Source organism: Clupea harengus, chromosome 2, assembly GCF_900700415.2.
Source record: "Clupea harengus chromosome 2, Ch_v2.0.2, whole genome shotgun sequence".
Taxonomy (NCBI): domain Eukaryota; kingdom Metazoa; phylum Chordata; class Actinopteri; order Clupeiformes; family Clupeidae; genus Clupea; species Clupea harengus.
Genome location: NC_045153.1, coordinates 28,422,043 through 28,436,956, shown reverse-complemented (window position 1 = coordinate 28,436,956; position 14,914 = coordinate 28,422,043). Strand labels below are relative to the sequence as shown.

General features: G+C 41.6%; 2 protein-coding genes across 2 annotated transcripts; one reads left to right on the top strand and one right to left on the bottom strand.

Annotated features, from left to right (window-relative positions):
- Position 1: 1 nt before the first annotated feature.
- Positions 2–3,844, bottom strand: LOC105907902 (C-X-C chemokine receptor type 2). Its single transcript, XM_012836302.3, has 2 exons — positions 2,548–3,844; positions 2–1,109 (listed from the first exon to the last, which is right to left on the bottom strand). The coding sequence occupies exons 1-2, from the start codon at positions 2,555–2,557 to the stop codon at positions 22–24; spliced, it is 1,098 nt and encodes a 365-aa protein (XP_012691756.2). The 5' UTR covers positions 2,558–3,844; the 3' UTR covers positions 2–21.
- A 3,963-nt stretch (positions 3,845–7,807) lies between these two features.
- On the top strand, positions 7,808–14,880 carry arpc2 (actin related protein 2/3 complex, subunit 2). The gene is made up of 10 exons (XM_012836476.3): positions 7,808–8,043; positions 9,412–9,446; positions 9,796–9,908; positions 10,711–10,756; positions 11,192–11,378; positions 11,638–11,731; positions 11,900–12,026; positions 12,606–12,706; positions 12,991–13,091; positions 14,453–14,880. Exons 1-10 carry the CDS (start codon positions 7,970–7,972, stop codon positions 14,472–14,474), a joined length of 900 nt encoding a protein of 299 aa, XP_012691930.1. The 5' UTR covers positions 7,808–7,969; the 3' UTR covers positions 14,475–14,880.
- The last annotated feature ends 34 nt before the right edge of the window (positions 14,881–14,914 follow it).

Genomic DNA, 14,914 nt, shown 5'->3' with positions numbered 1-14,914 from the left:
GCCCTGAGCCCAGCAGGGGGATCACAGGACAGTAGAGGGGTGGTCTGACATTTGGGACGTGGATCTGCTGCTCCGGCTGACCGAGGCCCTCTCCAGCACGCCCTTCCTGTAGAGCAGCTCCGTGAGGTTGCTGCGGAACTTCTGTCCCACGAAGGCGTAGAGCACAGGGTTGACGCAGCAGTGCAGCCGAGCGAGGTTCTGTGTGGCGAACAAGGCCACGTCAACGGCCATGCGCGTGCGGCAGTTGTGCAGCAGCGCCTTGGTGCGCAGCAGGGTGTCGGCCATCAAGGCCACGTGGTAGGGGCTCCAGCAGAGCAGGAAGCCGGCCACGACTGCCACGATCACGCGCATGGCCCTCTGGCGCTTGAAGCCATTCGTGCGCAGCAGCCGCGCCAGCGTGACTCCGTAACAGCCCAACATGGCGGCCAGCGGCAGCAGGAAGCCCAGCAGGTGGCGGAGCACGCGCGTGGCCAGGCGCCACTCGTCTGAGCTCTCCGTATCGTAATGCTCCGAGCACATCATTAGACCGCTCACCGGGAAGGCCTCGTTGTAGAGGGCGGGCAGCGAGAGCATCACGCCCAGGCCCCAGACGCTCAGGCAGATAACACAGCTGCCCACGCGCCACTTGCCTTTGCGGACCTCCATGGCGCACACGATGACCTGGTAGCGGTCCACGCTGATGCACACCAGGAAGAGGATGCTGCTGTAGAAGCTCACCTCCGTCAGGATGCTGATCAGCTTGCACATGACGTCACCGAACACCCAGCCCCGCACCACGGACGTGGCGTAGAAGGGCAGGCACAGGGCCAGCAGGATGTCAGCCATCATCAGGTGAAACAGGTAGACATCCGACGCGGAGAGAACCCGCCTCTTGGAGCCAATCACCAGCCCAACGATGAGGTTTCCGGGAATGGCCAACAGGCATATAAGCACGTAGAACACACATGTTGCGATATTCACAGCGGAAGCAAAGGTGGAAGGCTCACAGCTCTGTGTCAGCGGATTCACTGTGAAGTTCTCTGTGATGTCTGTGTAGTTCAGCTCCTCACTGATATTGAAGCCATCGTAGAAGTCACCAAAGTCACCAAACAAATAGGAAGTGTTTGGGTCTGTACAGGGAGAAATACAGAGAGAGAAAGAAAGAAAGAAAATGGTAAGGTGAATGATAAAGTGGTAAAGAGGGTCAAATGAAAGTAAGCACTGTTTGCAAGCTGTTGTCAGATTTGTGAGTACAGCTTATTCATCCTAAATAATCACTGTATCAAATGTTCACATCCGTTTACTCAGTTTACAGATTACATAGTGAGATTTTACAGTCCTCTTTTTGGTACATACTTTTCTGAATCAAACTATTTCAGATGGGTTGATGTGTCATAGTAATAGCATGTAATATGTCATAATAGGTCCTAGACTGCTATCATACTGCAGTGTTAGGCTCAAAGCACAAAGGATGAGAAGACTACAGATAGAATACTACCACATCATTGACAGGCCTCATAGTGTGAACAGACATCTATTATAATGCAATTATATTCATTCATTCATTGACCCCAACTAAACCAATCTTATAATTGATGAGCAACTTAATTTCTCTGAGCATGTAGCTTCTGTCTTCTGTCTTGTCGGTATGCACTTAATATAATATTTAAATCTCACACAATATGCTACACAACTTCTTGTGCAGACTCTGGTTAGTTCTAAACTACACTTTTGCTATTCAATTGTAATGGGCCTGCCTTCGTGTGTTGTGAGACTGTTGCAGGTGGCGCGTTTGGTCTTTGACACGTATAACTCCTCTGCTGGTCACCCTTCACTGTTTCCCTGTAGCTGCTAACAGTAAATGTAAGTCCCTCACTCTCGCCGATAGGACAGCCACTGGATGGGCACTAATGAGTGTCTGTTGGCTTTACCATCTCTCAGCAGCAAAAGCTTACAGTCAAGACTCATGGTACATGGTGAACTGGTGGAATGATCTGCCTGGTGCTGTCTGTTCCAGTGACAGACTTGGCACATTTAAAAAGAGTTTAAAAACTAACCTTTTGAAACATCTGTCTAATTAGTTTTTTTTTTTAAGCAAACTTTATAAATATAATAATAGTTTTGATATTTGGAATGGTTATTATTATTATTTATTGATTGTATAAAATTGTACATTTCTATTTTAAATGGATAATTTTGTTGTGTGTCACATGTTTTGTAAGTCGCTTTGGACAAAAACATCTGGTATAAACTTTAACCATAACCATATTCAGCATTTTATTATGAGAATGTATGCCTTAGCATTATTAGTCAGATCTGTTATAGCTATGTAATGTCAAGCTTTACAACACATAATAGATGTAACACACTTTGAGTGCTTACTTTATATTAAACATCATCATCATTGACAACATTTAGAATAGACTACACCTCTGTGATGCCTGGTTACATGATTTAAATAATAATTCCATTCAATTATTAATTGGATAATTATATAAAATGCCTGTAAAATATATGAATAATGTAAATATTATACATGAAATACTGAAATGGTCTTAATATGCCTACCTGTCATCATGTCCCTTGATGTGGCACCCTTCAGAGGCTCAGAGATGCAAATGTCATGCTGTGAGTCTCTCTCTCTTTATCCATCAGAGATGTGATGATATTTCCTGTTTTCCCAATCAGCAGTGATCCGTGTAACCACATGTAAACACAGCTCCTCCAAAACCACTATATTCTATATATGAGATGAATGGATTTGTTATTGGGTAATATAATCCATGTGGTATAAACCTGTTTTTAGATAGGAATCCAAAATATAACTAATAAAAGACTTATCCAGTTAGATGGGCATCTTTTACAGAAAAACCAGAAGGGCCAATGAGTAGTTTAAAAGATGTGAGCACTGGGGGAAGTTCGACTAGTCACAAGATGGTCAGTTATGTTAAAAACATGATATGTACCCATGGCCCTGTCATCATGACTTAACATTGAAAGTAAAACCAAGAGCATCATGGGAGAGCCTTGTGATCCAAATGGCATGACAACAAAAACAACAGGTTTTTTTTTTGCATTACAGTGTTTCCCGTAATCAAATAACCCCTTTTAGATACCTGAAAGATTTCACAAGGGTACTTGGTGTTATTTTCCTGAGACAATCATTTGACCTCAGTCCACAATGTATCTCGTTATCTCAGAACACACAAACATATAGGGACACTAAGAGAATTCTTAAATCTTATCACATGTACAACTGACTTCTCGTGCAATGATTGTAACTGTTGACTCAACCATAGTATTTTACTGAATATTCAAAATTGTTATTTATGATCGTTCCCTCGTACTCCTGTACTATTTTATATGCATATTTATTTATTTATTTATTTTTTTCATTTTATTTCTTTATTTTTTTTATAATGTATTAACTATTCATTGTACCCTCGGCACCATTGTAAATGAGGGTCTTATTCCTCAATGTGTTTCCGAGGCTTAAATAAATAAATCAATCAATCAATCAATCAATAGCTGGCCTCCGATAAGGAACTTATTCGACTGAGCATCATCTGTAGACATGAGTTTCACCATGCGTCCGGCAAGTCCATCAACTTCCATGTTCAACTTCGTCACGTATACACTTAGCACCTCAAGGTTTCCACATCATCAAGAGGACACTTAACATACAACCATGTTGTAAAGCACTCTTGTCAGTGCTGGGAAAGTGTTGAAAGCCCAGTCATTGCACACATGTGTGCAAACAAGGATATGAGGCAACATCCAGGGACTTTTGCCAAGAAGCAATCATTTCATGTGATTGTTTCCCATACCCTTTAATGGCTAATATGGTCTGAAAACAAGAGCAAGACCAAATGCATGAACAAGAGGGAAATTCCCTAACTGCACTGTTCTGACAGTAACTTCATATCACCGTTAGTGCCACTCTTGAGTTTATCTCTCTTTGATATATGTTGAAAATCAGTTGCCAAAACATCAATAATGTGTTTTATAAAATGCATACATTTATGTACCTAGCAGCTTTAATCCAAAGCAGTTTACAGTATAGATACACATATTTTCAGAACACTCTCTGGCTGTCAAACTCATGGCCATGGCTTTCATAGCACCTTTTTCTACTAGATTATGCATTATGCATCATTCCTTTAGGCAAAATGGTTAAGCAATACTAAAACACAGTGAAAAAAAGAGCATTTGTAGTGCACAAGGTTGATGGCGATGTATACGATACATTTCAAAAACGACTTGCTGTTTTGAGGTTGTTGACCAAACATTCCACTGGAGATTTATTGTACAACTTTGTCTGAAATACTTTTGTGACAGGTGGTTCTGATGACAGGCACAAAAATAATAGTCTGTTTCCATTTAAAAATATATATATATTGTCAGTTGCACAATGGGCACAAACCTTTACAATGTTCCCATAAACATAACAAGGACTCTGCTGTTTGTTTCCACTGCTGCCAAAATACCACTGCCATGAAGTCAGTCTAGGTATGAAGTCACAGCTCTTTCTGTGCCACCTTGAAATTGGCGGATTGAGAACAAAGAAATTCTGATGGTATGTTTGGACAGAGTAGAGAGAAGCACATAATAAATATTATCTTCGTATCTTCAGTGACAGAAGCCCTCCTTCTGCAGGCTCAAGAGGACAGACGTACAGTGCCCTCCAGAATTATTGGCACCCTTAGTGAATATGAGTGAACGAAGGCTATGAAAAAATGTCTTTGCTGTTTATCCTCTTGGTCTTTCACTCAAAATTTTCACAAAAAATCCTACCTTTTCATTAAAGTAAAACTATTGAAAGAAAAAAAAAAGAATGTTGACATTAAATAAATATTTTTCTCCAAAACATGTGTGCCACAATTATTGGCACCCCTAGAAAATCTCATAATTAAAATCTAACTGAAGTATATTTCCAGTCATGTTTACATTTTTAAGTTTACCTGTTTGATTAGGAACTCTTAAGTGGTCAACCATGACTTCCTGTTTCACTGGAGTATAACTATGAGGTGACACAGGCCAAATTCCCGTAGTCATTCATCACTATGGGAAAGACCCCAGAACACAGTGACTATGTGCGACGAAAAGTTGTTGAGCTGCACAAATCAGGAAATGGATATAAGAAAATCTCTAAACTGTTTAAAATACCCATTTCCACTAACATGGCTATAATGAAAACGTTTAAAGTGACAGGAGAGGTTAAGAATCAGCCTGGAAGAGGACGTGTGTGTACATTGACCCCACGCACCGTGAGGAGAATGGTTCGACCGGCAAAATAATCTTCAAGGATCACAGCTGGAGAATTGCAGAAGTTAGTTGAGTCTTGGGGTCAGAAAGTCTCCTAAACTACCTACCTACATCCCCACAAGTTGTTTGGGAGGGTTGCCAGAAAAAAGCCTCTGCTGTCAATCAACAACAAACTAAAGCGCCTACCGTTTGCCAAATATCACATATATTATTGAAAACCTAACAGCCCCTGCCAGGAAGCTTGAAATGTGCCGTGGTTGGACCTTCCAGCAGGACAATGATCCAAAGCTCACCTCAAATTTCTACACAAAAATGGTTCACCGACCGCAGAATAAAGGTTTTGCCATGGCCGTCACAGTCTCCCGACCTAAACCTCATTGAAAATGTGTGGGATGAGCTGAAGAGGAGAGTCCACAAGTGTCGACCTCGAAATCTGAAGGATCTGGAGAGATACTGTATGGAGGAATGGTCTCAGATCACGTGCCATGTGTTCACCAACCTCATCACGCATTATAGGGGAAGACAGAGCTGTTATCTTGGAAAAGTATTGCACAAAATATTAAATGAAGGGGTGCCAATAATTGTGGCACACATAGTTTTGAGAAAAATATTTGTTTCATGATAAGAATTAATTTTTTCTTTCAATTATGTTACTTCAATTAAAGGTTCGATTTTTGTTAATATTTTGAAAGAAAGATCATGAGGATAAACAAAAACGTTTTGCTCATTTTTACTGAAGGGTGCCAATCATTCTGGAGGGCACTGTAATGTATATGGTCCCACCATAAAAAATCTCAGTACAATGTATAGATTCAGGGATTTTAAACAAAACATGTAAAATTTCCAGGGTGAATTCTAATGGCAGCAAAACACAGATATCAGTCCCAAGTCTTGCTCTTTGTGTGTCAATATGAAAAGGCAATCAACACTGTTTATTCTACACACTAATGAATGATGACTAAACGCAGCCAAAATCAAATGAATTAGTCCTGTTAAACACTGACACATAGGGTGTGCTGCTTGGGTGTGCTACAAAGAATAAGGTTTGTTGTGGCTAAACCTGGTAATGTCTCAAATTACAAGCTCCCTGACTGACAGTTTAAAAAACTCTCACTGTCATTACCATCTGTTTGATACCTCTATATACAAGCATTGTTTATCTGTCAGCAGATGACACACGAATAATCTGAAAACAGATGTCTTTGGAGGTTAGAACTTTCATTATCAGCGTTTTAGCAGAGATGGAGGAACGGCAGACACTGGTGAGACAGCAGCTAATGAAGCTGTGTCACTAAACCTACCTGTAATCAGGTATGGTTTAAGGCCATAGAATAGGTCTACTTTCAGTAGGGGGCATTTTCTAATTACAGGGATGATGCCATTGTTAAGGAATGTGTGGGACAGTGAGTGAGTAGAAATAGGCATATGCAGAAAATGGTGTTTTGCCCTGGTTACAGGGGCGTAACTATAGGGGGTGCAGCAGGTGCAGGTGGGTATTGGGGGCCCGTAGACGTGGGCCATAGACATATCTACGTCAATCTAAATAGTCTGAAGGCGGAGTGGGCGTGGCGGCGGTTAGTGATCCACCCTGACAACTTCACAGTTTCAAGTGTTATAGGCAGAATATGTGCGCGGGGGGAGGGGGCTTGGCGGGAGTTGCAAACATGAAAAAAGGGGATACAGGACTGTAAAATGTTTGGGAACCACTGCCTTACGCCACTGACAAGGGCCCGTCATAATAGCCTGCACCTGGGCCCGTCGTAACTACGTTACGCCACTGCCTGGTTACAATGGTTTGGTGGAGGCAGGGTTTATTATTCTAAATCCTTTAGAGAATAGAAGCAACTCTTTTAATTTCCCCCCATATTACAAATGACATGAGTGTAAAAAATGTTCACCACAATTAAAATCAGGAAGTGCAAATAGCATTGGGACACCTTTTATTCTGGTAAATAACGGTGGAATAGGTAGCGGTATGAAAGGTCAGTGATTATTTTCCTTCCCTGTTTCCTGGCACTTTATGTGTACAACTCCTGGAGGTTTAGCGTTTGGCGGGGAGGGATAGGGGGGCACCAATGTTTTATCCGCCTTACTGTCTGCTGTCTGTTCATAAAATAGGTGGTTGCTGCTTTTTCATAGAACATGGCCATCACTTTAGATTTCACAACACAAAACAAGCAAATGTAGGATGAGATGATGGAGCAGTAGTCCAGGGAAAGAAAAATGGAGATGGACCATATTGGCAAGACAGAGTCCAAAACCAACATCCATGTGACAACACAAATACATTGTCCCTGATCCTCCAACAGCTTGTTGGGAGTTCACAGAGTTTTGTTGCCGTCACTGGCATGCTCCATTGGCATCTTCTATCTTTAAGTCTATCACCTGTCACACAAGTGGGCACATTTCTTTTCATCCATCCTTTTTTTTTTTTTTTTGCATTTGTCATTGTATGTGCGTCTGTTCTATGGATGCTAGGGCAATATATCTTTTTAAGGATACAGAAGCAATGAATTGAATCTAGATCTAACTAAAGCTACTCAGTTTGTGGAGCGCAGGCATTATTGCGACCAACTGTAGAAGGGTCCTACATACCAATGCGGAAGACGTGACAGATCGGAAAGCCCTACAGGGGAGGAAAACTTCAACGACTACAAATTGGACAATATAAACGTTTAAACCTTTATTTTGCTATAAAAAAGTGACCACCGGCGTAACAGTCATCATGATTTTGTTGGAGATAAATAATCGGATCATAGAAGAAACGCTATCTCTTAAATTTGAGAGTGCATCCAACGGGTGAGCAATGGGTGATAGCAATCTGGATAGCCAGAGAGCTAACCTTTCCCAGCTAACATTTCAAAGCTGTGAAATGAGTTGCTGTTAAAGCTTTTAACACGGGTTACTATTTGAGTGTATATACCATTGTCGTCTCGTGTTGTGCCCAAACTAACGTTAATTATTATTTCCGTGCTGCCGTTTGAGAGTTGGTCAAGCCGTTTGGTCTGGCATCCAAGGATGGGGTGTGTCATAGCCATTCAATCACGGAGAAATTCTAAAATCTAGACGATTCATTGTGTCCCATCCCGTTCGGTTTTTTAGAACAAGCAATCATTTCCTTTTATAATATGCTTCAATTGCTTATCTGTCATCCCTTGTCTTTTGTTGGAAGCAATGATTTGGCCACAGTGAAACGTAATTGTTTTATCACTAGACTAACGATAGCTAGTCATGTAACGTTAGCTTGCTAGTACAATATTAGCCACACTTTAAGGCTAGTTTCGACCATATCGTTCAGCTTGTCAGTACATGTAGTGACTGTCGTATCTGGGTCTGCCTGGTTATCTAACTACATATGTGTAATTTTGAACTGACGTTAAGATAGCAAGGATTGGATGAATTGGCTGTTATTAAGTTAACTATCGATACGTTAGCGTTAGCTAGCTAGCTACGTGGCTTCCGGAGCTTAGACCATTATCCAGCTGTTATCTGGGACAGGTTTCTTTTATATCTGTGGCCTTGGAAAGCCGTATTTGGGGAACCCTGGGAAGCCTCTTGAATGCATCAGATTAAATTGTATCGATCGTATGCATAACGTAGGACAGTTTTTCACAACTCGACAAGTAGGAACATGCACTGCATAGTTTGCTGCCTTCACGTACTGTAATGGAGCCACTAATGTTATTTCCGCATTCACCAGTTCCCTTCACTCTACTGAACCTTCAGTTTCACGCATCGCGCAAGGCTCAGTTCAGTGTCTCCTTGAATCTAATGGCAAGACCTATCGTAGGCTCGTTGTAACGTTAAGTTGTGCTATTTGAGTATCCGCAGATGGAAGGACCACTTCAGAGTTCTTGCTGCGACAGCAATTAATGTGCTGACTCAAAGACTTCTTTGTAAAAGACTTGAAGCTGCTGCTCTTTTAGGCCGCAGGAAGTTGAACTAGGTCCAAAAGAAGCAAAGCTGCTTGGCACCAGAATATCCTCCCAATTCTAAAGTTTTACTCTGTTGCAGTTCTTTGATACTGCAACTCAGTTCTATGATAACCCATTTTTTTTTAGAAAACATTTTCCTACCATGCAAATAACTAGGCTATGTGACGGAACGCATAAAAAGGCTATGTGGTAACCATTACTTCTTGTAACTACTGCTTTGTTTCGCTTGCAGGAACAAGCCTGAGGCAGTAGAAGTTACATTTGCAGGTATGTGGTAGAATCTGGGTTTAAACCCCATGACTGTTCTTCCATTATTAGGCCATGCATCCTTATTTTTTGCTGTAGGTGTTCACTCCTTATGTGCAACCATTCTGTTTGCCATAGAGATAATAGATATATTGTTGTAGTTAGTTTTTAAGCTTTCCAACAAGCACTGATATCCTGCATGCTGACCTTGGATGGCTGTCAAATTGCCTTGTTACTTTCTTCGTTTTATTTGTCCAAGGTTCTTTGAATTTATTGCTAAATTTTGGTTTGAATTTTCCCACTGGATCTTTTCTGTTAGTAATGCAATTCAGAAAATATAGTCTTAATTAAGAATTGTTATCTTCCACAGATTTTGATGGGGTCCTTTACCATATCTCCAATCCTGATGGGGACAAGACCAAAGTGATGGTCAGCATTTCTCTGAAGTTCTACAAGGAGTTGCAGGACCATGGAGCAGATGAGGTATGGATGGCCTCCATGATTATCTAAAAGTCTTTATAGGGGATGGTTTTTTTTTTTTTTTTATGTGGTTAGATTTTTTTTTTTTTAAAGGACCGTATCAACATCCTTTACCATCATTGTCCATTGCCAGAGGTAGTATGTCTTAAATAATTGCATCACAAAGGATTCCAGACCTAACATCTCTTACATGTATTAGTTTTTGCTTTCTCTCTTGACATTAACTGATGTCTGTGTCATGAGATGGTTTTGTCACCATATAGGGGAGCAGCAAGGCTCTGTGGTTTCTCACTAAAACAGGAAGTGAGGGTGACTCACCTCTTTTGTAGGAAGTAATGGACTTCAAAATAGCTGGTTGCAGACCGAGCAAGCTTCCTCAGTTCAGCTCGTGCCACATGCACAGAGGAGCTCTTGTGACTTAGGCATGATCCGAAGCACACAGACATGGTGTGATCAGTCACAATCATCTCTCTTCCACATCCAAATGAACATTCAAATCTCCCTCAGCCACCACCCTGGCGTTTGCAGGAACCACACGGAGTCAATGCAAAGCAGATGAAAATGTGGAAGTGGTCAGAGTAGGTGTGGGACTGCTCCGATCCCATGGCACCCACGCTCCTGCTGTGATTCTGACGCTTGTTTCATCACCCATCTCAAAGATTCAAACTGAATCGCATGTGTAATAAATGTTTTCACGCTTATAGCTAAACTTCAGTTTTATAAGAATGTTATGGAGTTGAAGACTGCTTGATCCTACTGTGTCATGATCGTTTGTGTGACTTGAGTTCCATGTTGTTTGTTTTAGCTGCTGAAGAGGGTGTATGGAAATTACATGGTGTCACCTGAGTCAGGTACATGGAAAATGTCCAGAAAGATGCACGCACACCGACATATTAGCTAAAGCTGACCAAACAAAAAGTTAAATTGAAGAGAGTGATGGTACTTGTACACCAAAGAAAAGAGTCTCTTTAGAACCTGTGAGCAAAGTCAGTCCTATAGTATTCCTCTATGCTGTGAGAGCGGCCTTGGTCTTACTCATAATAACTATAGTATTCCTCTATGCTGTGACAGCGGCCAGAGAGGTTTTACTCATACTAACTTGGTATCTTGTAGATTCAATTCAATTTTATGTATATATCACCGAAACAATAACAAGGTCTCTGACCCCTTCTGGGCCTGAATCTAGATGTATCCACACTGTGTCCCTAGATTGTTCAAATTGCTTCAAAACATATTATTGCTCTCAGGATGGATGGTTTGACCTTTCCCTTTTGTGTCACCATCAGGCTACAATGTGTCCCTGCTCTTTGACTTGGACAATGTGCCTCCTAACAAAGATGAGATGACCCACCAAGCAGGCATGCTGAAGAGGAACTGCTTCGCCTCCGTGTTCGAGAAGTACTTCAAGTTCCAGGAGGAGGGCAAAGAGGGCGAGAGGAGAGCTGTGGTCCACTACCGGGAGGATGAGACCATGTAGGTGGCCACTCCCTCAAAGCTTCTCCGCCGTTAGCATGCACTTACCCCTTCTTTGTCGTCTTAAAGTCTAGATAATGACTTCACTGCTGTTTTCTGCTCTGCCCTTCTAACCCCTATTATTAAATGACACTGGTTTGTTTTTAACCAGTCCTTCTTTTGTTCCTGAAGCGTATCTGAAATCGAATGCTCTGATTTTATCCACTCAAACCTCTATTCTCATATGTTATTTCCTCCTTTCCCTTTTGATCATTCTCAGGTACCTTGAAGCGAAGAAAGACAGAGTCACAGTGGTCTTCAGCACAGTGTTCAAGGATGATGATGATGTCGTCATTGGGAAAGTGTTCATGCAGGTTTGTGTTTTGACATAATGTTCTTCGCACCGTCAGTTCTCACTGGGAATGGCCTTGTTGACCTCGTCCAACTTTGAAGCTGTCTCCCTCTGTCATTGAACCCGCTACGTTCTTTCTCCTTGTGTTTCCTGCTATGCTGTTCTAAGACGTCTGCTTGTGTCTCCTCAGGAGTTTAAGGAAGGCCGCCGTGCCAGCCACACGGCCCCTCAGGTGCTCTTCAATCACAGAGAGCCCCCCCTGGAGCTTAAGGACACTGATGCCGCCGTGGGAGACAACATCGGCTACATCACGTTCGGTGTGTTCTGTGAACTGTGCTAGGAACTTGAGCAGTAATCCATGCTTTCAAGCTTGACTGAGTTTTTCCATAACACCCTTTAATTTGACCATATACGACATACAATAAATATCATTAATCAAACACTTATTATTTAATATTACCCATTAATTTGGTGGTATTTTTAGCTAATTACACAGTATGCAATCCGGTTTAGGCTCCTGTTGGTATATGTCTCTGTTTCTTTACTACAGCCACGCCCTCAAAAGACTTGCTCTTAGTTAGTCGCTACATCAAACAAATTGTTTTAGGACTTCAAACCTGAGACATGGATTCACCTGTGACAGATGTCTGTGTGTAGACAAAAGTCTACGGTTTGAATATTTGCATTTACTCAGTCGCTAGTATAAACAATGCCACGCCTTTTCAGTACAAAACCATCAACAGTTGGCAGCAGCTGATATTGCACACCCACCCAACCACAGAAATGAATTGGTGACTGTCTGACTGTCTGACTCTCCCCCTGATTCTCACGATAGTTCTTGTCTACGAGGGGAATCGTGATCACCCTGATAATATTTCTGTCTTTCTTTTTACCAGTTCTGTTCCCTCGTCACACCAGCTCCAACGCCAGAGACAACACCATCAACCTCATCCACACCTTCCGAGACTATCTGCATTACCACATAAAGTGCTCCAAGGTATGCGCATGGCCAACAGTGCTCTTAACGGCTCTTGCACAAGAGTGGGGTCACTGGTTTTGCCCTTTTTTTTTAAAACAGTGGGTGGGCTCTGTGTACTGTGTGAGTAATCTTCGGTTTGCAAACACCCTGCTCATTCATCTCTCGTGTGTGTGTGTGTGTGTGTGTGTGTGCATGCCCTTTTAATAACTTCACAAAGTTAATGTGTGATCCCAACTATGTGGTCTTGTTTCCTGAAAACATTCCCGTTGGAGAGTCTTATTTGTGTGTCACTCTATACACAGGCCTACATTCACACACGCATGAGAGCCAAGACTTCCGACTTCTTAAAGGTTCTGAACCGCGCCCGTCCCGATGCTGAGAAGAAGGAGATGAAAACTATCTCGTGAGTATTGTCTGTGTGTGTGTGAGGCCTCACTCCCTCAGACTGAAATGAGGCTTGCCACGGCATGGTCTAAAGATGATTGTGGTTGCTTGCGCAAGCCGAAAATGGCATGTGTTCACACCTTAATGGATATTAGAGATTGGCAGGGAAGTACAGCACCCCAGGATATCAACTTCTGGAAAAAAAAACACAGGGAACGAGTTGTTCTCCTTTTTAAAAATCAAAGTTTTATTTTAACTTTATAGATGTTAAACCTTACATGCTAAGCCGACATCCTATGCCAGAGGTTATTACCACACCTACGATTTGATAATAGTTCCATCATCATATTGATGGCAGATCAATATTTGAACTTGATCTGAATGGATGCCTGGTTCCATTGGTTTGGTGAGAAAAATAAGTTTTAGTGCAGAAGAAGGAGCTATTTTCTTTTGTGTATTTTTGTGATTGTGTGGTCAAGATTGCAGACCTCTTCCTCTCCGCAAGTGGACTACAGTCATGGACAAAAGTGTAGAGAATGTACTTTTTTTCTTCTTATGAAAGCCATGATAGCATCAGAAATGAAACCAATTGTCTGAGATGGTCTCATCCTTACGACAGCCTATTGTAGTCACTTTTCAGTTGACAATCACGCAGTTAACATTTCATTATGTCGTATTTTGCTGATTTGCCTTTCTAAAAACCCATGAAAATGGAGGTCCAGAGGGCACAAATTATGATTCCTCGCCAGGAAGGATTTTCTGAACGAGCGACTAGTGAGAAGTTTAGGTGTAGTAATACTGCTGGTCACAATGCAGTTGTGATATTTCCTATGACGGGTGGTAAGCAGTCTGAGCGTCCGTGAGTGACGCTTTCGTACCCATTTCCGTGTGGTTTTAGCTTAATGGCGTATTTTGACGTCAATTGAAAAGGGTCAACAGTTGGCTGACGGAAGGATGAACCAATCTCATGCAATCGATTTCATTTTTGATGCAATCACTGTGTGTAGAAGAAAAAAAGTACTTTTTCTCAAGATTGGTCTTCAACGTTTGTCCATGACTGTATTTAGGCATACCTAGGAAAATGGGCTATTACCATAGACTCTGAACAGAGATTATAGGGTGCTTAGATTATAAGGGACCAATTAACAGTGCATTCTTTTGAACAGTGTGCACACTTTTACATGCTACTTAAACAGAGGTGTTTTGGATTGTGGGGAAACTACAAGTTAGCTTTTAGCAGAAATATCCCAACTGCACTTCAATGGCTGCTTTTTATTCATCTATCAGAATTACCTTATTGTACTGTTTGAATCACTTGAACCACTTTTCATTGTGTTCAGAGGCCAAAATCCAATGCTCATGTTGATTGTATCATTGCAGGGGTAAGACCTTCACTCGCTAAGGACACGTGTGCTAACTTGAACACGCATGGGGACACGGCGAGACAAGCATCCGCAGTTTCATGCCTCACTGGACTAGATCAAACTCCCTTAATCTCTGGCCAGTGCTTTGAGTCCTCCAATAGAAGTCCTCTCTCCACAAGGGAGGACTCTACAATTTGTTGCTTTGCATTCCTAGGATAAATATTTGATGCAATTATATGACAATATGAACAAATGAATTTTTTGATACAATATGACCTTGTATTCCATTTGGTACTCTTGCCTTGCATTCTTCTTAGATGGTGTTTGTTTTAACAACGCAGTATTCACCAAACTTGCTCCTCTCATTCTATTCGCTCTAAATCATCTGTCCCGTTTTGGAATCATGTGATGATAAAGAATAAACCAGTCTTGTTACAAAAAAAATAAGCTCTTGTCTTTTTGTTTTTAAACCAGACTT

Coding starts and splice junctions, on each gene's coding strand:
- arpc2 (XM_012836476.3), top strand. CDS start 7,970: ATGATTTTGTTGGAGATAAATAATCGGATCATAGAAGAAACGCTATCT. Junction 9,447..9,795: donor AGTAGAAGTTACATTTGCAG/GTATGTGGTAGA, acceptor TATCTTCCACAG/ATTTTGATGGGGTCCTTTAC. Junction 12,707..12,990: donor ACCACATAAAGTGCTCCAAG/GTATGCGCATGG, acceptor CTCTATACACAG/GCCTACATTCACACACGCAT.